The sequence below is a fragment of the Equus przewalskii genome, chromosome 2, assembly GCF_037783145.1.
Source record: "Equus przewalskii isolate Varuska chromosome 2, EquPr2, whole genome shotgun sequence".
Lineage (NCBI taxonomy): Eukaryota > Metazoa > Chordata > Mammalia > Perissodactyla > Equidae > Equus > Equus przewalskii.
In genome coordinates, this window is record NC_091832.1 from 48,440,721 (window position 1) to 48,460,895 (window position 20,175).

At 56.5% G+C, this 20,175-nt stretch overlaps 1 protein-coding gene and 1 long non-coding RNA gene across 4 annotated transcripts; one reads left to right on the forward strand and one right to left on the reverse strand.

The window, feature by feature from the left end:
• Positions 1-1,659: 1,659 nt before the first annotated feature.
• TTLL10 (tubulin tyrosine ligase like 10) lies at positions 1,660-17,767 on the reverse strand. 3 transcript variants are annotated; one of them, XM_008531650.2, is made up of 15 exons: positions 17,607-17,767; positions 17,444-17,509; positions 15,083-15,516; positions 14,312-14,392; positions 14,098-14,230; positions 13,842-13,960; positions 13,622-13,748; positions 12,663-12,734; positions 12,103-12,188; positions 11,542-11,713; positions 10,550-10,721; positions 9,726-9,866; positions 2,963-3,079; positions 2,512-2,605; positions 1,660-2,135 (listed from the first exon to the last, which is right to left on the reverse strand). In XM_008531650.2, the coding sequence occupies exons 1-15, from the start codon at positions 17,765-17,767 to the stop codon at positions 1,798-1,800; spliced, it is 2,313 nt and encodes a 770-aa protein (XP_008529872.2). In that variant the 3' UTR covers positions 1,660-1,797. The 3 variants fall into 3 exon arrangements, with proteins under 3 accessions (XP_008529872.2, XP_070461629.1, XP_070461640.1); XM_070605528.1 differs by lacking the exon at positions 12,663-12,734; XM_070605539.1 differs by lacking the exons at positions 15,083-15,516; positions 17,444-17,509; positions 17,607-17,767 and adding an exon at positions 14,615-14,685 and having other exon boundaries at positions 1,661-2,135.
• On the forward strand, positions 11,894-19,580 carry LOC139081122 (uncharacterized). Its single transcript, XR_011536113.1, has 4 exons — positions 11,894-12,151; positions 17,452-18,113; positions 18,200-18,333; positions 18,513-19,580. It is a non-coding gene; the product is annotated as an uncharacterized lncRNA (long non-coding RNA).
• Positions 19,581-20,175: the final 595 nt, after the last annotated feature.

Consider the following 20,175-nt stretch of genomic DNA (forward strand, 5'->3'; position numbering starts at 1 on the left):
GGGCCATGAGATACGAGACAATGTGTGGCCAGAGGACCCTTGGGCAGGGACTTGTGGAGTGGGTGGGGTGTGAGGAAGGAGGGGATGGCCCGTGAGCCTTGACACGGGGTACAGAGGCCCCTGGGGGCGTCAGGAGGTGACCCAAGTGAGTGGCTGTGCAGTGGCCTGGATGCCAGCAGGGCACGTGGCCCTGACCCCGAAGACCTGGTTCACTCAGCCCACTCAGGAGGCCGCCTCCCCTACGGAGGCTGGTCTTGTTCCCTCCCGGCCTCGGGAGCGGAGAGCCAGCCACCTGGCAGCAGGGCAGGCAGTGGCTGAGCTTGGCCCTCGCGGAGGGAACATCAGACACACTGGGCAGGGACTCGGGCTCCTGGGCCCCGTCACACAGTGACAAGTGTGATTCTTGCCTCTTGCCTGGGGATCCCACACTCCAGGCCTCAGCAGAACGAGGAGGAGGTGCAGCAGGGTGCACTGGGGTGGGGTGGGCGGGTTGAGCGAGTGGACAGGTCAGCCCTAGACCCAGGCCTGGGCCTCTCACTGGCTCTTTGACCTGGAGGCACTGACTCTACCTCTCTGAGCCCCAGTTCCCTTCTCCATCCTCCTCTGTCCCAGTGGCACCCCTCCAGCGGCTGGCAGGAGACACAGTGGTGCCTGGCGCCCTCTAGCGGTGCCGTGTCCGTTGCGTCCCTGGGAGTGGAGCTGCCCTCCCCCTTGAGCGGTGGGGTGGACAGCTGCGTGGACAGGCCTGCTGCCCCCCAGGTCCCACCAGCACTCCAACGCAGAGCAGAGAAGGGGTCCCTGGTGGCCCCGCCCCCTGCGGTGAGGCCCGCTGATGTCGGGGGCCGATTTGAGGTCAGGAGCGTGGGTGGGCCAGGAGGAGGGTGTTTGTGACCTGGTGGTGACCATTTGGAGACGAGGGTGGGGCTGAGAGATGGGGTGCAGGAGGGAGGGTGTGCAGCTGGGTGGCCTGGGGACGGGACTGCCCAGACCCTGGAGTCTGGACTGGGGTTGGGTGGGTGGCTGGGGGGCAGGGGTGGAGAGAGATGTGGCTGGCCCTGGACACTTGGTGGCTGGGGGCTGGGACACATCAGAGGCCCTGAATCTCCCCTAACCTGGGGGCTGGGCCCACAGGAAGCGGGGACGCCCAGGCCACACAGGCCCTGGTGAGGGTGGGCCAGTGCTGGCTCCACATGCCCTTCATGATATATGACCCTCACCCATGGCCTCTGCAGCGCCCTGCCTGTGGAAACATCAGGGGCCATCGGAAGCAGTGGAGAGCAGGGGGCCCTTGTGCTCTCAGGAATGCTCTTGGGCTCAAGGGAGCCCTCCTTTGGAGATCCATAGGGGTCCATGGGGATCTGGATCCTTTCTGAGAGACACTGGACACCTTTCAGAGAGCCAGGACGTAGGCGTCGCGTGGGTTGTAGGGCTGCAGGAGGGTCCTTGGTGATGAGGGACACAGGGTGACGTGTGGGCGCCCAGGATCTGGGGGGCTTCCCAGGTGGAGGCAGCCCCTGGCCAACAGAGTAGGGGACTCTGGGAGCTCATCTCCCCTTCCTGCAGGGCAGAACCACCCCCCATCCCTCGACCCCTGTCTTCTCCCCAAGGTCAGGTCTCAGCAGTGGAGTAGGGGCTGGCGGCACAGAGGGACAGGTGTCCGGGTCCAGGGAAGCCCCCAGGGGGCGTCTTGGGGTGCCTGGTGCGTCCCCGGGAGGCGAGCCACCTGAACCTCCACAAAGGTCGCGTTTGTAACAAAGTAGCATTTATAGGTCCAGAGAGGGCGCTGGTGGCCGCCCGCTACGAGCCCCGGTGGCTCGCGTTCTTGCCCCGCTCCTCGGCCGGCCGCGGGGAGGGCTCCCGGGCCTGGGCGCCGTCGGGGCCCCGCGGGGGCGCGGGCCTGCGCGCGCCCGGTCTGTCTGCGCGCAGCGGGGGCGCGGGGGGCGCGGGGGGCGCGGGGGGCGCGGGCTCCGAGGCCGACCGGGTTGCGGCAGGCGGGCGGGGGCCAATGCGGGAGCCCCCCGGGCGCGGCCCCGGGTCCACCTCGCCGTTGTGTAGGAGCACGAAGCGGCGCTGCGACAGCAGGGGCAGCATCTTCTGGCTGCACAAACTCTTCTGGAAGGTCTCAAGCGCCAGGTCTGGGCGGAGGGGTGGAGGGGCAGTGGGGGACATGGGCTGGGGGGACAGGAGGGACAGGGACCCAGCCTCCCCCGCATCACCTTTGGGGACTGGGGTGAGGTTCTGGGGGCAGAGGAGGAGGTGAGGGAGTGGTGAGGGGTGGGACCCAGGTGGGGTGAGGTGTGGACAGCCCCACCTGAGGGGGGAGGTCCGGCAGGGTCGCCTCTTTTCTGTGGGGCATCAGCAGAGGGTGGGGTTGCCACACAGGCCCTCGGGGTGGTGGAGAGCTAGGTTTGTGGGCATCTGAACTTGGGGAGAGGGTGGGATGGAGCATCCAAGACTAGGCAGGCGGTGGGAGGGCAGATTGCGAGTTCTGGGGCCACCCAAGGGCCTCACCCAGGGTCTCCATGACCACGCCTGGAATCACCTCCTTCAGGACTTCACAGTTGGTGTGCAGGGCAGGGTTGGAGTTCATCTCCAGCAGCCACACCTGGGCTCAACACTGGTCAGCATCCCTCCCCACCCACCACTTGGCCAGCAGGACGTTGAGGCCCTGGTCCCCATTAAGCCAGGTGACCCTGGGCAGGGGGCTCCTTTTCTCTGGCCTCACTCCCCCTATTTACCCAAGGGGCTGAGTCTAAGGGTCTGAGGATCTGGCTTGGGGCTGCCCCAGCTGAAGGAGTGCAGACTTATGGACACACCACCCTCAGGGCCTGAGGCAGGGGGAGCACTCTGGCTGCAGCGTCCACCCCAGAGGGCTGCCTGGTGGTCAGAGGGTGCACAGACAGCCCTGCCTTCTTGAACCTGCATACCAGGCCCCACCTGCCCTGGGACGCCTCAGTAGTACCTTGAAGTTCTCATCGATCAAGAAGTCACAGCCGATGAGGTCAAAGTAGCCCAGCTTGCACTGGAGCTTGGATTTGACGGCCAGGAAGCAGTGGGCCATGATCTGCTGCATCCGCTTCTGTGGGTGGGGCAGGGAGGGGTGACTGGAAGTCACCTGTGGACCCTGATTGTACCTCCCTGGCCTGAACAGCAACAGCCACACCCCTCGCCTGCTCCCCCCTACCTACCTCCATGCCTTCAACTGCACTCCCACCTGGGCCCTCACCTGCGCTGCCCCCTGGGCCCTTACTTGCACAGCCACCCCTGCCCACACTTTTGCACTCTCAGAGTCACAGGGTCACAGCCAGAAACTCATTCACTCTCGTACTCATTCAACAAACGTGGAGCTCCTACTACATGGTAGGTACTGGGTTACAAGAGTGAAGAGAACTTAGGAGGAATGGCTACGTCACTCATGGCAGGAGAGAGACAGCAAATGTGATAGTACCTCACGATACACTCTGCACAGCATACTAAGCAATAACTGCTGACGGAGAAGGTGAAGCAGTGCTGGGGGTGGGTTCTGGGGTGGCTGCTGTGAAAAGGAGCCTGGTCTGGACGGGCCTCACTGAGGAGATCATGAGTGAAGACTGAACACTGAAAGGAGGAGCTGTGGATGGGCGTGAGCAGCAGCTGTGGTGGGAGCAGCCCGAGGTGCTGGAGGAACAGAGGCCACAGTGGCTGGAGCAAGCCATGGGGGCAGAGGGTCTTGAGACCAGAGTGGCACCAGTCCCATCGCAGGGGCATGGGAGGGACCTTGCCTTTGACCCCGAGAGCAAAGCTGTTGGAGGGTGGAGCATAGGAGGAGTGTATCTGACCAGAGCCCTGGTAGGGTCCTCTGGGGGCTATGCTGAGAGAGTCTGAGGGGTCAGGAGGAAGTCATTGCAGTAATCCAGGAGAGAAATGGTGGTGGCTCGGGTGGGTAGAGGTGGTGGGATGGATTCTGGATACATTGTGAGGTAGGGCTGACCCGGTTGGTTGATGAAAGGACTGTGAATTGTGAAAAGAGGAATGACGGGTTATCCTTAGGTGTTTGGTTTGAGACTGTGGACGGAGCCCCCATCAGCTAAGAAGGGGAGGAGCACCATGGAGTCGGAGATGTCTGTGAGCTTGCAGATGGGGTGCTGGTAGGCCATGGGACATAAGGCTCAAGTTCGGGAGAGAGGTCAAGGCTGGGTGTTTAATGTGGAGTCTTAAGGACATAGATGGAATTTAAAGCCACGAGACTTTCGTCACCAATGGGTACAGATAAAGAGCAGTACATTGGGCTGAGCCCTGGGCCCCCGAGAGCAGACAAGGGGCCAGCATAGAGGGCTGAGGTGGAGCGGGAGAGTCCTGGAGGCCATGGAGAAAGAGCACCACGGGGCGAGCAGCTGTGTCCAAAGTGACCGACAGATCAGGGAAGAAGAAGGCGGGGACTGACCACAGGTTTGGCAACACGGAGGTCAGTGATGACCTCAATGAGCATTTCAGTGACACATCAGGGAGAAGAAGGCTCATGGAGTGAGTTAGAAGAGACAAGGAGAACATCAGCAAAATGGCAGAGGAAGGACATCCACAGAGAAGCTGCTTTGTAAAAGCAACCATGTGAATGGCAAAAGTTGTCAGAATCAACTTTTTCAGAACTCTGGAAACTAGCCAAAGGCTTGGAGCAACCTGAGGAGTGCTTATGCAAGACAAGCCTTGAATCTGGGTAAGAACAGCGAGCTTTGCAGCATTTTAACTTGCCTGGTCAGTTTTGCCCCAGCTGAGTGCTGGCGTGGGACGGAGCTCGTGTTCTCAGTGCTGAGAGCAGAAGGGACCTGACATGCAGGGAAAGCTGGTTATGTGCTGTGGTCTGTCTGGGTGCTCCCTGGAAGACCTCCCATGAAAAGAACTAAAGGAAAATGTGGGAACGATGTTTTACCAAATAGAGAATGTCAGTGAAGAGATAGAAATTATAAAAGGGAACCAAATAGAAATTCTGGAGTTGAAGAGTATAATAACTGAAATAAAACATTTACTGGAGGGGCTTAATTTACTGAGCTGTCTGAAAATACATCGACTGAGATGATCCAGTCTGAGGAACAGAAAGAAAAAACAATGAAAAAAGATAAACAAAGCTACAGAGACCTGTGGGATGCCATCAAGCAGACCAGCATGCACAGCGGGAGTCCCAGAAGGAAAGGAGAGAAAGAGACAGGAAGAATATTTTAAGAGATAATAACAGGAAACTTCATGTTTTTCAAGTTTGATGAAAAACAACCTACCCATCCCAGAAGGTCAGTGAGCTCCAAGTAGGATAAACTCAGAGATCCCCACATCACAAGCAAACTTTCAAAAGATAAAGACAAAGAGAATGTTGAAATCAGCAGAGAAGTGACTCATCATAAGGGATCCTCAATCAGATTAACAGCGTATTTCTCATCAGAAACCATGGTGTCCAGAAGGTAGTGGGATGACATGTTCAAAATGCTGAAAGAAAAAACCGTCAACCAAGAATTCTATATCCAGCAAAACCATCCTTCAAAAATGAAGGAGAAATTAAGACATTCTCGTTAAAAAAACAAAAACAAAAACCAGAGGTTATCAATAGTAGCATTGCCTTTTTTTCAGGCTGAAGTGAAAGGACCCTAGACGATAACTTGAATTCATGTGAAGAAATAGCACCTGTAAAGGTAATCATGTAGTTAAATATAAAAGACAGTATACATGTAGTTTTTGCTAATTGCTTTTTTATTCTGATTTAAAAGACAGCTTCATAAAACAATAACTATAAATCTATGCTGATGGACCCACAATGTATATTTGTGACAATAACAGCGTAAAGGGAGAGATGGAGCCATAGAGAAAGGACGTTTTTTAAATACTATTGAAATTAACTTGATATTAATACAAACTAAATTGTTATAAGTTAAGATACTAATGGTAATTCCTAGGGCAACAACAAAAATAACTCAAAAATATGTAGTAAAAGAAATGAAACTAGAAATAGTACACACGAAAATATCCATTTAACACAAAAGGAAGCAGTAATGGAGGAACTGAGAAACAAAAAAAGACATCAGACATATAGAAAGAAAACAGCAAAATAGAAGGTGTAAATCCTACCTTATCAGTAATTATATCAAATGTAAATAGATTAAATTTTCCAATTAAAAGACAGAGCTTGGCAGAATGCATTAAAAAACCCTTGATATGCTGTCTGTAGACTCACTTTAGATTCAAAGACACAGAGAGGTTGAAAGTAAAAGGATGGGAAAAGATCTATCATGCAAACAGAAACCAAAAGAGAGCTGGGGGGCCAGCCTGGTGGCACAGCGGTTAATCGTGCACGTTCCGCTTTGGTGGCCCGGGGTTCGCCAGTTGGGATCCCAGGTGTGGACATGGCACCGATTGTCAAGCCATGCTGTGGTAGGCATCCCACATATAAAGTAGAGGAGGATGGGCACAGATGTTAGCTCAGGGCCAGGCTTCCTCAGCAAAAAGAGGAGGATTGGCAGTAGTTAGCTCAGGGCTAATCTTCCTCAAAAAAAAAAAAAAAAAGAGAGAGAGAGAGAGCTGGAATGGCTATATTAATATCAGAGAAAATAGATTTTTGAGACAAAAATTGAGGACATTATGGGAAAAAAGGGACATTTTATAATGATAAATCAAGAAGATGTAATAATTATAAACATACATGCACCTAGTAACAGAACCTCAAAATACATGAAGGAAAAACTGACAGAATTTATGGGAGAAATAGACAATTCAGTAATAATAGTAGGAGGGGCTGGCCCAGTGGCGCAGCGGTTAAGTGCACACGTTCCGCTTCTTGGCGGCCTGGGGTTCGCCAGTTGGGATCCCAGGTGTGGACATGGCACCGATTGTCAAGCCATGCTGCGGTAGGCATCCCACATATAAAGTAGAGGACGATGGGCACAGATGTTAGCTCAGGGCCAGTCTTCCTCAGCAAAAAGAGGAGGATTGGCAGTAGTTAGCTCAGGGCTAATCTTCCTCAAAAAAAAAAAAAAAAAATGGTGGGAGACTTCAATACTCCAGTTTCAGCGATGGATAGAACATATAGACAGAAGATCAACAAGTAAACAGAAGACTCGAACAACCCTGAAAACCAACTAGACCTGACATCTACAGAGCACGCCACCCAGCAGAAGTTGCCCACGGAACATTCTCTAGGATAGACGTGTGTTAGGACATAAAACAAGTTCCGGTAATTTTTAAAGGGTTGCCATCATACAAAGTATGTTCTCTGATCACAATGGAATGAAGTTAGAAATCAATGAGATAGAAAATCAAAAAATTCACAAATATGTGGAAATTAACACTCTTAAGCAAAAAATGAAACAAAAACAGAACACACAGATCTTATGGGATCCAGTGAAAGCAGTGCTCAGAGGGAAATTTATGGCTGTAAACACCTACATTAAACAAGAAGATCTCAAATCAATAACCTAAACTTCAACCTTGAGAAACTAGAAAAGGAAGAGAAAACTAAACCCTAAGCAAGCAGAAGTAAGGAAATCATAAGATGAGAGTGGAGATAAATGGATTAGAAATAGAAAGCAATAGAGAAAATCAATGAAACCAAACTAGTTCATTGAAAAGATCAACAAAACTGACAGACCCTTAGCTGGATTGACCAAGAAAAAAGGAGAGAAGACCCAAATTACTAAAATCAAGAAAGAAAGACTTTACACAGAGATGAAAATGACTCTAAAAAGGATTATAATTGTTCATAGAATACTATGAACAATTGTATTCCAAACAAATTAGACAACTTAGAAGAAATGGACAAATTCCTAGAAAGGCAAACTGTTAAGTCCGACCCAAGAAGAAACAGAAAATCTGAATAACCTGTGACAAGCAAAGGTAGAGTTAGTAATAATTAATAATAATAATAAACCTTCCCATAAAGAAAACTCCAGGCAAGACGGCCTCACTGGTAAATTCTTCCAGACATTTAAAGAATTAACATGAATCCTTTACAAACTCTCAAAAATAGAAGAGGAGGGAATATGTCCCAAAGTAGACAAACACACAAGAAAAGAATGCAGTAGACCAATAGTGCTTATGAGCGTACACGCAAACGTACTCAATGGAGTACTAGCAAACCAAATCCAGCAGTGTATTCAAGGATAATATAACACATCTGAGTGGGATTTACCCCAGAAATGCAAGAGTGGTTCAACACATGAAAATAAGTCAACGTAATACAGCACATTAATAGAACGAAGCTATGGCAATCAAAACAGTGTGGTGCTGTCTTAAGGACAGACATAAGCACCAGTGGAATAGAACTGAGAATCCAGAAGTAAACCTGTATACATTTGGTCAATCGATTTTCAACAATGTGTCAAGAACAGTCTTTGTGACAAATGGCACTGGGACAAATGGACATCCACATGCAAAAAAGTGAAGTTGGACTCTTCCCACATGCCATATCCAAAAATTAACTCAAAATGGGTCAGTGAACTAAATGTAAGAGCTAAAACTATAAAACTTTTAGAAGAAAACATAGGTATAAATCTCTACAATCTTGGATTTGGCAATGGATTCTTAGATATGCCATCAAAAGCATGAATAACCAAAGAAAAAAGAGATAAATTGGTCTTCATCAAACTCTAAAACTTTTTTGCAAAAAAGGACACTATCAAGAAGGTGAAAAGACAGCTCTCAGAACAGGAGAAAATATTTGCAAATCACATATCTGCTAAGCATCTAGCATCCAGAATATATAAACAACTCTTACAGCCACCAAGGAAGAATGGACAAAGCATCTGAACAGACATTTTTCTAAAGAAGATACACAGATGCCAATAAACACATGAAAAGATGCTCAATGTCATTACCATTAGGGAAATGTAAATTAAACTCACAATGAGACATCACACAAAAAAGAAAAATAACAAATGTTGGCAAGGATTTGGAGAAGTGGGAATGTGAAATGCAGCTACTGTGGAAATAGCTTGGCAGTTCCTCCAAAAGTTGAACATAAGAGTTACCGTGTGACCCTGCAACTCCATTCCTAGGTATGTATCCAAGAGAACTGAAAATATATGTTCATGAAAAATCTTGTACTTGAATATTCATACAGCATTATTCATAATAGACAAAAGGTGGAAATAACCCAAACGTCTATCAACTGACAGATGTTCATCCAAACAGGTTGTGGTGGATCCACACACCAGAATATTACTCAGCCGTAAAAAGGAATGAAGTACCAACACACGCCACAATGTGGATGGGTCTTGAACACATGATGCTCAGTGAAGGAAGCCAGGAAAGGCCACATGGTGGTAGCTTCCATTTATATCCAGAATAGGAACAGAAAGTAGATCAGTAGTGGCCAGAAGCTGGGGGAGTGGAAATGGGGAGAGATGACTAATGGGCACAGAGTTTCTTTTTGTGGAGATGAAAATGTTCTGAATTATTGCACAACTCTCTGAATCAACTAAAATCCACTGTACTGTACACTTTAAAATGGTGAAGTTTATGTTTGTGAATTATTGCAGCTGACAGAGTGAGAGGGAGAGAAATGAGACATCTCACAGCAGCCAGCAGCCACAGCCTGCGGTTACACACGCAGACAGACACGCTCTCCCATACAGATGCACCCCCCAAGGACGCCTGACATGCCACGTGCCCAGCCCAGTACAGGCGGAAACACTACCCTGGCCCCTCACATACCCTAAGGGGTCCTGACCCTTGCCCCCCCAGCTGCGATGGGTGAGGAGCACACGGACCGTGAAGGTGGTAAAGACCCAGTCTCTGGGGAGGCCCTTGGTCTTCCTGAACTTGTCGTTGATGTACCGGTTGAGGTGGTCCATGCTCCACACCGTGTCTTCCTTGAGCATCACATAGAGGGGGCTCTTCTTCTGCATGAACTGGGGGACAGTGTGGTGCCTGGAGGTCACTGCCCCAGGACACTCAGAGGTCCTGCCCCACTGAGGGGCCCTAAAGGGAGCCTCACCTACTCAGCTACCCAGACATCCCACAGAGGCCCACTCCCCCAGCACACCCTGCAGTGGGCCCGCCTGCCAAGACCCTCCCACAACACCTTCTTCCACTGAGACCCCCACAGATCCTCATGGGGGGCCCTGCCTAGACTTCTCCCATTAGGGACCTTCCACAGAGACATCCGCCCACAGGATCTCTCCACTGAGGTCCTCACAGAGGCCCCTTGCCCTCTGGCTCCTACTCCTACCCAAGCCTCACCACCTCCAGAGGGAGCCAGCCTGGAGGTCAGCGTGCAGCACTCTGTCATCTCACCAGGAAGCCCTCTGTGGCCAAAGGCGAGAGACCATGCTGACTGCAGGCAGCAGCATCCCAGGCCACCTCTGGACCTGGACCACCTCCAAGACTGGGCCACCTTTGACCTGGGTCACTTCTAGGCCTGGGCCACCGTGGTGCCTGGACCACCTCCAAGACTGGGCCACCTCTGGCCTGGGTCACTTCCGAGGCTGGGCCACGCCCCTGTCTGAGCCACAGCAGGCATCTCCTCTGCATTGCTGGGCAAAGATCTTGTCCAAGGCTGCAGGGAGGGCCCTTTCCTCTGGGGTGCCCTTACCTGGTTGGTCAAGTGGCCACCGAGGTCACTGGCGTGGGGGTCATAAAGGCTGAGGGTGAGGCGAGCGTAGCCATGGCCGAAGAAGACCATGTATGGCGTGGTGCAGGCTATGAGCAGGTAGGAGCGCACGTCAAACTTCTTCCCGTCCAGCAGCAGCGGGTTCTGGATGTACCTGGGGGCACATGGGTGCTGAGCACATGGCCTGCCTGGCCTGTGTCCCCTTGCCCTCAGTGGGGCCTGGGCCGGTTCCCCAGTGCTCCGCCACTTGTCCTGGGAGTGACCTGTGGGCTCCCTCCTCTGGGTACATCCATTGGTAAGGGGACATTTCTGAACCTAAACAGGTCAGGGAATTGAGAAGAAGGGCCTGGCCCCTAGATCTCAGCCTACTGCATGCATCTGGGGCACCCCAGGGTGCAGCTCTCACCAGGAGCCTGGAGGGTTGGGCCCCTGCAGGCAAGAGGGACTGCCTGGAGGAGGAGGGAGGGCTGACATTGGGCCTTAAACAGCGGGTAGCTTTGGAGAGGCAGGTAGGGGACATCCCAGGTGGAGGAAGCTGCAGGTCTGAAGACCCAGAGGCTGGGAGTAGCAGCTTGGGAGGAAGACAGGGAGGGCAGGGAGGGGCAGCAGACAGCAGCTGTGGCAGGAGTGGCGTCCACACTGGGCGCGGAGAGGGGAGAGGCTGGCTATAGGGAGATTGGCCCTGGCTGGGCTTCCTGCAGGACAGAGGGGAGCAAGGCCCAGGTTGGGGACAAACTGGCCAAGCCCTCCCTGCCCTACTCCGTGTCCAGAAACCTCTGTGAGGGGATCTCCTCTGCGACACTGACCGGATATAACACCCCACCTCTGCTGGCCACACAGGAGCCCTGCGGGGGGCACCACAGGCTTCCATGGCAAAGGACTCCTCTGAGGGCCCTGTGATCGCCACAGGCACCAGCGGGGGCCAGGGTCGGCACCACCTGGACCGACGCCCCTCATGGTGCCCACACCCACACCTCTGCACGATGCGCGCCTGGGGAACCCTGAACGACATCTTGTCATAGATGGGGTCGTCCTCCATGCTCTGGGTCTTGGCCTGGAAGGCGGCGACTTCCTCCTGGTTCCTCAGCAGAAAGATGCCTTTGCCCTGGTTGGAGGCGGTGGGCTTGCAGATCCACATCTGGGTGTCTGAGAAAAGAGCCCCCTGAGGCCCGGGCCGCCCCGCCCCGCCTCGCTGTGGCCCTGACCGCGCCCCCAGGCGAGACCACGCCCACTCGCTGGCCCGCCCACGCCCCTCCAGGCCCCGCCCACGCCCGCATAGCCCCGCCCACCGCAGGCACTGTCCGGACCACGCCCAGCCGTGGCCCCGCCCCTACCAGGCTCCGGCCTCCGCTCAGGCCCGGCGGTGACCCTCCCGCCTCCGCCCCAGCCCTGACCTCGCCCACCCTGGCTCCACCCTTCCTCTCGCTGACCACCTCGACCTCTCCCGGCCCTGACCTGGCCTAATCACACCCCCACCTTAGTTCAGCCCTGAACCCATCTTCCCGGAGCGAGCCTGGCGTCCAGCGGCCTCTCACCATCAAAGAGAGTGAAGAAAGCCTTTCTCTCGTCCCTGATGTCCAGACGGTAGGTCTCTGGGAAAAATTCTTCCATTTTCAGGACCCTGGGGGAGCAGGGAGGTGGGGAGGACAGGGAGGGCTGTTCCCCCACCCCAGACTTGGCCTGCCATTCCAGGGGTCTGACCTGGGCGGCTGGAGGGGGAATGTGGTGGGCTCCAGCCACCGGCAGCCTTTGGCCCCTGCTGTTCCCACCTTCTTCTGTTCTCTGGCCAGGAGCACTCTCTTCTGGCTCCTTGCACACCTGGCTCCTCTGCAGGCTGCAGGCGCCTCGCCCACTTCCTGGCCCCTCCCCCCTCCTCCCTGTACAGTCTCAGGCATTTGTGAGCAGTTAGTCAGAGCTGTGTCCCCAGGCCAGGACAGTGCCAGGCATGCAACAAGTGGTCAGCATGGTCAGCGTCCTGGGCTAGTCCAAACCTCTTCCCCGGGCTTGGGATGCCTTTAACCCCTGTCATCTACCACCAGGCCATCCTTCAGTTGAGGGCAGAGCAGCCCCTCCCAGCTGGGCTGAGTGCATCTACCTCTGTGGCCCAAGGCATCCTGGGCTGGTCCACATGGGCTCCTCAAGGGCAGGTGCTGCATCCTTTCCAGATCTGTACCCCGGGGACACAGGGCCTGGCCTGAGTGACCACTCAGTAGTGTGTGGAGAAGGGATGGGTGGGGGTCTGGAGAGGTGGGGGAACAGGGGCTTTGAGGCAGATAGGTGAGTGTGTGGTGGGTGGTTAGATAAATGGATTTTGGATGGAAGTAGGTGGAGGGATGGGCAGGCGGTCTGGTGGATAGATAGATGGATATGCCTGGGGGAAACAGATCAGAGTTGCTGACAGAAATGGGTAGGGTGCAGGTGGGCAGCTGGACATGTAGATGCAAAGATGGTGTCGTGGATGACCAGGTAGTGAGTAGGCTGCCTGCCTGGTGAGGGTGAGTGGGGGAGGCAGATGGTGGGTGGTTGGTTGGATGGGTGGGGAGATGTGGAAATGGTTGGGCAAATGAATGGATGAGTAAGTGGGCGGGCAGATAAGCAGAGAGATGAGGTCACTGAGGGCCTCGGCATGGCCATGTGGTGGTGGGTGAAGGGTAGTAGATGGACAGTGAGTGGAGAAGGAGCTGTGGGAACAGGTATGGGTGGATGGACGGCAGTGGGTGTGGGGGCAATGAATGACTAAATGAGGGACACCAGTTGGTGGTCTGTGGCTGAGTGGTCCATGGGGCAGGTGGATGGAATAGGGGCAGGTGTTTGGGGGTGGAAACAGGTTGGTGAGTGCCTGGATGGGTCAGTGGGAAGATGGGTGGGTGGATGGATGTAAGTGAGTGGACAGAATGGTGAGTGGATGGATTCCATGGAGGGTGGTCAAGACCAGCAACTGACTGACATGTCAGATGAGTGGGTCTGTGGGACCGGGTGCGTGGATGGGGTCTACTGCTTTAAAGAACAGATGGGTGTGTGGCGGGTTGATGGCAGGTGCCAGGGTGGGCTTACCTGGCCTGGGTGCACAGCACTGCATTGGTCTTGCTCAGGACCCGCGAGTACTCCCTCAGGGCGCTGAGCAGCCCGATCTTGGTGGTGAGGAGTCTGTTGTTGGGCAGCTGGTACAGCAGCTGCTCGCCTGGCACGACAGAGCCCCGGGCAGCATGTGGGTGACTGCCATAGGAGCCCTCACAGGCCACAGGACGAGGTCCCAGCCCTGCCTCCTGGCTACCTTCCCGGAAGGAGCAGTAAGTGTCCCGGCTCTTGACCTCACACCACTTCAGCTTGTAGTCCTCCCGCCTGCTGTCCTGGGTGCGCTGCCAGCCCTTGCTCTTGCAGTAGGAGCTGATTCTGCAGGGTAGGGCAGCCTGTCACCCCAGGGGAGGGGGCGACCTAAGGGAGGGGACGTGGGGCCAGGGCAGCAGAACCAAGGCTGGGCTGGGCCCTGGGGGCAGCGCCACTGGGTCCGCCTCGAGGCCCCCACTCACATTGAGGCCCCATTAGTGCCCCCGATGTAGAAGAAGGGGCCCTGACCAGGGCTGGGTGGCCGTTTCTCTCCCTCTAGCAGGTGCTTCTCCAGGAGTACAGCCCGGGGCCTGGTAGTGTCAGTGGCATCTAGGTCTGGGGGCAGGTGCTTGGTCAGAGGCTCTGGCCTGCCTGGAGCCTCTCCTGCCCCCTCTCGATACCTGCCTCAGAGCCCACCTGCATCTTGGTTCAGTCGGCTTAGCTGACACAGGAGCCCCTCCTCCTGGCTGCTCCCCATCGATCTTTCATGGGTCCAGCCTGGGAACGGGGTGGAGTCAGGGGGTGGCTAGGGGAGGCGCCCACTCAGAATCTGGCCTGAACCCAGCCCAGTCATTTCCGGCAGCCCCCCAGCCTGTCTCAGCCCATCTCAGCCCAGGCTCAGCCCTGACCAGTGGATCTGGGCCTCTTACACCTCCTAGGAGAGAGGGGACAGTCCCCACCACCAGGGCCGGCCTTGGAGCCGGGAGGGCCCCTCCCTACCAACAGGGCAGGGGCTCCGTGCAAGGCAGGGGCTAGGATGTGTAGCTGGACCTGGGGGCAGACGTGGTGCAGGGACGTGCCCAGGAGGGTGGGGGTCACAATGTCCATCATGACGTCATGGGTGACCCATGTCAGGCAGGGATGATAGGGCCGGGCCTGCCCTGGGCAGGGGCTGGGTTCCGGGGCAGGCAGGAACATGCCTGCTGTGGCTGCCCATGCGGGTGACCCCGCCAGACCGTGGAGAGCAGTGGTGTCCCCTCTCTGTGCCTGTTCAGACCCCGACTCTGCTGTCCCCTGCTCTGCTCAGCTCGCCCAGACCCCATGCCCAGCGCATGGCCTCATGCTGGCCCCTCTCCCAGGGCAGGGCCATGTGTGGTGTCCCCATGAGAACGCCTTGCCTGAGATGGGGCGCCTGGCCTGGGAAGGCCCTGGCCTAGGGGGTCGAGCTGGTCCCAGGGTTGCATTCACCTGGCGCCCGCGGACAGCTCCACCGGAGCCCTGTAATCCTTGACCGCTTGCCTCTCTTCGCACTGATCTGGGTCCGGGTGGGCCGTCTCCGGCGGTGGATGAAGTGAGTGTGGCTTCGGCCCATAGGCATGGGGGCACCAAGGCGGGGGCCCCTCTGGGAAGACGCCGCCCCCACCCCCCTGCGAGACCTTCGGGCAGCCCGTGGTCCTAGCCCTTGGACTGGGCACACGGTCAGGCCCACACTGCCTGGGGAGGGGTGCCTCCGGTGGTCCTGGACTTGGGTTTCTGCTTGTGGCTGGCTACTGTCTCTGTGGTGACCGTGGGGCCTGGCGCCCCGCAGGGGCAGGGCCATCTCTGCATTGTATCTGTCCCGGGTGCGGCCTTCCCTGCAGAGACCGTCTTCCTGGTGCTGCTGTGTTCGGCCTCGGTGCTGGCTGTAAGGAGGGCCACCGTCAGGCCTGGGGGTTGGGAGGGGCACCCTGGCCCCGCAGGTGCCTCCTTGGAGCCGAGGGTGGCCCTGTGTCTGAGGCGCGGCTGGGCAGCGAGGTGTCCAGCAGCGTCCTCACTGCTGCCAGGCCCTGCCCACATGAGGCCGCCTCCTTTTGAGCACCTTTTCCCATGTAGCCAAGTTGGGAACATTTCTGGGAATTTTAGCAATTCCTTGATGGGTCTTTCCCAGTTTTGAGGCTGCTTGGGAGATGACTTTCTGAAGGATTCAAAAAGCTTCAGTGTAAAAGCAAGCACACGGAGGAGTTGGCAGGACAGAGAAGGGGTTCCTGCAAACAAACCAGCTGGTCACGCAGAAATGCTGGCCGATCCTCAGGACAGAAGAGGAAGAAAGTGTGAATAGCCATCAGCATGGCTGTGGGAGCTGAGCGGGCGGCCAGGGTATGGGGAGAGCCTGCTGAGAACAGGGAGGGTGTGTGAGCGTGTGTGCGTACGTGTGTGAGTGAGGATGTGTGTGCATGTGGGCAACTCTCCATGTTGCCTAGGAGGCCCCAGCTCCTTCCCCCTTGGTGCCCAGCACCTGTGGCAGGTCCAGGGAGTCTTGCTGGGGATGTGGGATCCCCCAACATGCTGACATTCAGTACCTTCCCACAGCACCCTTAGGTGAGTGGCCCCCAGGCAGGTCGACAGGAATCTGAGGGAGGCCCCCCAGGTGTGAGTGAGAGCTTGGCGCACACACAGATGCACACAGACCCACACATACTTACACAGACACATACTTGGTCATGCACACACAAAGATACACACTCAGTCATACACACACGCTAACACACCCTCAGTCACACACATGCACAGACATGCACAGACACATTCAGTCACGCGCACACACAGACACACTCAGACACATGCACAGACATGCAGAGGGAGACAAGGGGGAGAGAGGGGTGACATGGAAGCCAGAGGAAACCACCCCAGAAGGTGCTGGGAGCGTAGGAGAGTCCTCACCCCAGAAAAGGGCTGGACGCTGTTAGAACAAAGGAACAGAGAATACGCAAGAGCTCATGGAAGTTAAAAATGCAACACAAGGGTCGAAGTTCAAGGCCAGGAAATTGCCCAGAAAGGAGAGCACAAAAGTGGAAGCATGAAGAAAAAGGGGTTGAAGTCACATCCTGGGGAGGCGCCCAGTGGGCAGGAGACAAGGTCTTCAGATGTCCCTTGGGAATTCCTGGGCAGGGAGCTGGGCTGGTCACAGCGGATCCACTGTGAGCCCCACAGTCTGCCTAATCTCTCTGTGCCTCAGTTTGTCTGCCTGCAAAGCTGGCTGGGAGTAACAGCAGCCTGAGGGAGTTCACCCACAGGATGCATGCTCATTGTGGCTGCAAGCCCCACCCTCCACGGTCCAGAGTGGAGTTACCTCCACAGGGAGTAACTTCGCAAAGGGGACTGGAGACACGAAGGCAAGTGCAGCAGCAGCTGGAGGAGCTGGTGAGGTGGCCTTGTGGGGGAGGCTGGTCCCCATGACCAGCCTTGCACCTTGATTTGCTTTTTCTGACTCTCCGTACTCACTACTTTCACAAAGAATTAAACAAGCCACGAGTTATCATTTCCCCTCATTCAAATTAGCGAAGATTTTTTAAAAAGGGACCCAGGCGCACTGGGCTGGCCGGAGCCACTGGGCGGGCGTGGCTGCGGGTCGGAGCTCCCGGCTCCACCCTCCTCCGTCTCTCAAGGACGAGATTCTAGACACAGGAACAGACCCCCCCTTACAGGTGTTCTGGGGGCGTCATTGTCATTTACGGGGTGAGCCACAGGGTGAGCGCAGCTGAACGCCCTATCAGGACTGCAGGACACAGTGGCACCAGGGCGGTCGAGGGAGGACTCGACTTCACAGGACATTTTGAAATCCGCTTTTACCTGGTCAGGTAAAGAGACTGGCAGGAAACAGTAGCCCGGTGTGTGGAGCTGGAGACTCTCGTGAACCTGAGGAAAACGTCCGAGAAAGCGAGACAGTGAGTGGCCGACCAGGCGTCTGCTGCAGATTCACATCTGTTGACGCGAGCGCCAGGGAGGTGCTGACATGTTTGGACGGGCTGGCGCCTCCTGGCAGGGGCGGGCTGCCTCGGGGGTCGTGGGTCCCACGGATTTCAGGGGGCCGCCCTTCCGGAGTTTGATTCTGGGAGACAGACGTGGTCCTGGGCACAGGAGCCCGTCCTGAGGAGCCACCACCCCAGGAGGCATGCCCTTCCCTGCCCGGCAGTCCGTGCCCCTCACGCGGTGGCCCTGGGGCCGTGCGTCCTCTGCGGAGGGGGCTCGGCCCAGCCAGTCCGCCCCGCCTCTGCCCTCCCCTCCCTGGTCTCCCTCCTTGTCTGCTCCTGGGCAGAGTCCCAAGAGGACCCACAGGGTCCCTGGTGGCCGGGGGGAGGGCACAGGACTGCGGGCCCAGCCCTCACGCCCGGCCAGGACCCCTGCTGGTGGCCCCCCGTCCCGCCTACCTGCCTGACAAGGTGGTTCAAGTCCTGGGCCGGGGAAACCACAGTGGTGACTCGGCAACCATCTCCCAGCAACCAGACCCAGTGGCCCGGAGGTAGGCAGGTGAATGGGGGCCAGGGGGCAGGGTGGGGACAAACGGGGCTGGAGCACAGCTCTGCCCAGGCCCTCCGTCCTCCCCAGCAGCATCGCTGAGCCTTCTCAAGACCCCCACATCCATGCCCGGACCCGGCATCTGCCCCCACTGTGCTTTACATGTTACATTTCGTCTCAGCACAGCCCTAGCACAGGGTATCCCTGCTTTACACCTCAGCAAGGTCAGTGCCTCCCCTAAGGGGCAGCGGGGGGCTCACACCAGGTCTGGAAGACCAGGAAAGCTCCTGGCTGCTGTGCCTCTGACTGCCCCAGACAGCCCCCACCCCTCCCACCCACGCGGCCCCCCGACCTCCAGAGCCTGGTGTGGGTCACGAGGGTGTCTTCCACTTGCTTCCTGTAGGCCTGGATGGTGGCCCCAAAATGTGTGTCCACGTTCTCAGCCCAGGGCCTGTGGATGCAACCTCACTTGGAAAAAGGGTCTTTGCGCATGTGATTAAGTTAAGGGTCTCGTGATGAGATCCTCCTGGACTATGTGTCCTGAATTCAGTGACCAGCGTCCTCATGACAGGGAGGTGGAGAGAGGAAGAGACACATGAGGATGGGTGGCTGGAGGGGTGTGGCCACAGCCCAGGGACGCCTGGAACCCCCAGAGGCCGGAAGAGGCAGGATCCAGAGGGAGCATCCCGCAATCCTGGTTCCTGACTTCCGGCCTCCTCAACTGTGAGCAGACTTCTGGGTGGTCTCAAGCCCCCTGCCTGTGGCCACCTGTCTCTGCAGCCCTGGGAGACTAACAAGGCACCTTAGGAAACTCAAGATACTGCAGACACTGCTGTGTGAGAGAAACGAGAGACGAGTGTCTCGGAACCGGGCTGACCCAGCCTTGAACAAGGAACTTCTCAAGCCCCCCATCTGTGGCCACCTGTCTCCGCAGCCCTTAAACCTCCCTGCACTACAGGGAGGCCTCTCTGACCCCACACAGAGGCTGAGGCAACCCCCAGGCTCCATGCCTCCCTGTGCCAGGTGCTGGGGGCCTTCGGGGGTCAGTGCGGCTGGACATTGGTCTGAGACCCATCTGCCCTCTGGTAGCTGTAGGTCGGCCTGGAGGGGCAGACAGCTCCTCCGGCCAAGCCCTTGACTGACTGATGGGGGCACCCTGACCTTAGGAGCTGGTGGACCCCCAGCCTGGGCCTGCCAGGGGCAACAGTGGGAAGGGGGGCAGTGGGTCCCCTGGACCTCCTGGTCACCTGAGCACAGACCCTCGAAACCCCCGTGGCTATCCTCCCTCGGGAGCCTGTGCCTCCCTCCCCCATCACTTCTAGGGCCCACACCCCTTGGAGGCTCCAGCTCTTGGACCAGCCCACCACCCTGGTCCCCCATGGCTCCCTGTGCGTTCTGGGAGGTGGTCCCTGCCCACACTGTGACATCAGGAGCTCAGGCTTGAACACTCTGCCTCATAACTTGCCTGGGACTGGTGTGTCACTGCATCTGAGCCTGGAGTGAGGCGGGAGAATCATTAACCCGCCATCGCTGTGGGGTGGACGCCTCTCTCAGGGTAGGTGGGTGTTCTCAGACCATTTGTGCTGGAGGCCGGCCCAGCTCCCCCTCTGGGGCCATGAGGAGCAGTGGGGAAAGGCCCAGTGCCCCTCTTGCAGCCGTGCTGGGGGGGTCTTCGGGGCAGGTCAGGCCTCGGCCTCCCATTGACAGTCAGTGCCTTGCTGGGGCCGGGCTAAGCCGCCTCACGCCGGACCAGGAAGCTCTCCTCGCTGGCCCCGTGTGGCCTCTGGCCTCTGAGTCCCTCTGCTTGGCTCCTGCAGGTGTCTGCATGGTCCCCAGTCAGTCACCTACTCAGGAGGCCTTCCCAGGCTGAACTCACCCCAAATGCCTTCTTGACTGCTCCAGTGGTGGCCTGGCGTGTCCTGCTCTGGGCCCCCGTCACCATCTGTCCTTCCGTCTCAGGACCTTCCTCTTCCCCCAGTGTGTCTAGAACTGTGACTGCTCTCAGGGGGCGCTCAGGAAGGAAGGAGGAGGGAGGGAGGAGGAGGCCTCTGGGACTCTGGCCATGG